Raw genomic sequence first — 2517 nt, 5'->3', positions numbered from 1 at the left:
TGATTAAATAAATAAATTATACTTTTATATAAAACATATTCATAAACAAATATTTCTCTCATTTTCATTTGAGTGATTAACTGCCTTTGTATATATCCTCATAATTAATGACTAAGGCATTAACCCTTATTCCTTTCAGATATTAACGAGTGCGATGGACCCAATGATTGCGTCAAAGGAGCAATATGCCTCAACTACCCACCAGGGAACTACACGTGTAAGTGTCCAAAGGGACTCAAAGGAGATGGGAGAAACAATGGAACAAAATGCCAAACCCGAAAGCCCAAATCCGACACACAGATCATGCTTATAATTGCATTGAGTGAGTCAACCACACAACCATGTAGCATTATTGTTTTAATTAATTTTTCTCGATTATTCCATATATAAGCTTAGAGAAAAAAAAAAGTTTAGGATGCCAAAGACATTGTGTTTATTATATAAGGGTAGCTACTAAAATAAAAATTTTATAATTGTCTTCGTGTGAAAATATTTATTTTTTATTCTTGAACGATGAATTGAATGGTTAAATTTTGATATTTATAAAAATATTGTTTTTATTTAAAATATAACTAAATAAATAAATCACACTTTTAAATAAAGCATCTTTATAAAAAGATATTTTTACCATTTTTATTTGAGTAGTTATCTTATATAAAAGATATAGATTAGATAATAATTAAATTGATTAAATTAATAATGATAATAATTAACAAATGATTGTTTGTATCCAGGTATTAGTGTGTGTGTAATATCCCTACTCATGGCGTGCTCTTACATTTATTGGGCTTTGAAAAAGAGAAAGCTGATTAAAATGAAAGAACAATTGTTTCAACAAAATGGTGGGCTATTGTTACAACAACAAATTGCAACACATCATCAAGGATCAACTCAAACAGCTAAAGTCTTCAGTGTGGAAGAGTTAAAGAAAGCAACCAACAACTTCGATGAATGCAATGTCCTTGGCCAAGGTGGTCAAGGAACCGTTTACAAAGGACTCTTATTGGACAACAGAGTTGTAGCAATCAAAATGTCAAAAATCAGTGACATTAGTCAAGTTGAGCATTTCATCAATGAAGTTGTTGTACTCTCCCAAATCAACCATAGAAATGTGGTTAAGCTCTTGGGTTGTTGCTTAGAAACAAAGGTTCCCCTGCTTGTTTATGAGTTCGTTCCAAATGGTACTATCCATGATCATCTTCATGGTTATACACAAATATCATCAGAGCTTACATGGAAAGTAAGATTGAGAATAGCGGCAGAAACTGCTGAAGCCTTGGCTTACTTGCATTTTGCAACTTCCATTCCCATCATACACAGAGATGTGAAAACCAGTAACATACTCCTTGATCGTGATCTAACCGCAAAGGTTTCCGATTTCGGAGCTTCAAGGATTGTTCCTCTTGATAAAACACAGATAACCACATTGGTGCAAGGAACATTAGGGTATCTTGACCCTGAATACTTTCACACAAGCAAGTTGACTGAGAAAAGCGATGTGTATAGTTTCGGAGTCGTGCTGGCAGAGTTACTTACGGCGAGGAAAGCACTCGCTTTTGATGTGCCTGAAGATGAGAAGAACCTTGCAAAACACTTTGTGGTTTCAATGGAAGAGGGACGTTTACTTGAAATTGTGGAGAAGCACATTGTAGAAGAGGCAAAAGAGGAGGCACTTGTTGAATTTGGCAATATTGCATTGAGATGCTTGAAGTTGAAGGGAGAGGAAAGACCTTCAATGAAACAAGTGGCGATGGAACTTGAGAGACTTAGAGTTGAGGAATGCGGCAACAAAGTGATTATTGCATCCTCGTCTGCCTTTCATGTTGAAGATGGGGGTGGTGTAAGTGATATTAGTATTGGGGTTGATGCCTTAAACCTAGATTCCATGTCATTGGGTAGTGGAAGATGACAATGCATGTTCATATTCGTATAACCATTAAGTTCATATCCATCTTTAATTTACTCAAGATGACAATGCATGTCCTATATTGTTGGTATTTGCTACTAGAGTTTTTCATGAATTATGCGGAGTCATTGAGTAAAGTAATAGAGGAATGTTAGTAACGGTAATTTTTGTGATTTTTAGTCATCAAATAGTCATTAATAATAATTTTAATGTTATGAGATTGGTGTGAGATTTCATCCAATGACTCACCTTTTTTTTGCTGGTTAGGTCAGAATTTAATAAAATTGTTGGCCCCTGGACTTTTTCAAAGTTAATATTATAGCAGTATTGATTAGGGGTGTCAAAAAGCTCCAGGAGGCGAGATCCCCGCGGAGACCGCTCCGAACGGAGCCTCAATGATGAGAGAAATTTTTTTCATGGGGATGGGGATGGGGAGCGAAATTCTTCCGAGACAGGCGCGGGGACTTGAGCGGGGATCCCCGTCCTATCCCCGATAATTCCCCGAATTTTTGAACTTACTTAATAACCCTTACTTTATTTTTAATATAAGGTTTTTTTAGTAATTTCACTCATTGAAAAATTCTAACCCTATTGTTCAAGATTTTATTTTA

At 35.4% G+C, this 2517-nt stretch overlaps 1 protein-coding gene across 1 annotated transcript in view; it reads left to right on the top strand.

Moving 5' to 3' along the window:
- LOC107605995 (wall-associated receptor kinase 1-like) overlaps positions 1 to 2079 on the top strand; it is a 4334-nt gene extending 2255 nt beyond the window's left edge. Inside the window, exons 2-3 of the mRNA XM_016307955.2 lie at positions 140 to 322; positions 735 to 2079. Coding sequence (XP_016163441.1) covers positions 140 to 322; positions 735 to 1909 — 1358 coding nt within the window. The 3' untranslated portion in view covers positions 1910 to 2079. The remainder of the gene's footprint in view (positions 1 to 139; positions 323 to 734) is intronic.

The sequence above is a fragment of the Arachis ipaensis genome, chromosome B07, assembly GCF_000816755.2.
Source record: "Arachis ipaensis cultivar K30076 chromosome B07, Araip1.1, whole genome shotgun sequence".
Lineage (NCBI taxonomy): Eukaryota > Viridiplantae > Streptophyta > Magnoliopsida > Fabales > Fabaceae > Arachis > Arachis ipaensis.
This window is presented reverse-complemented; position numbering and strand designations above follow the sequence as displayed.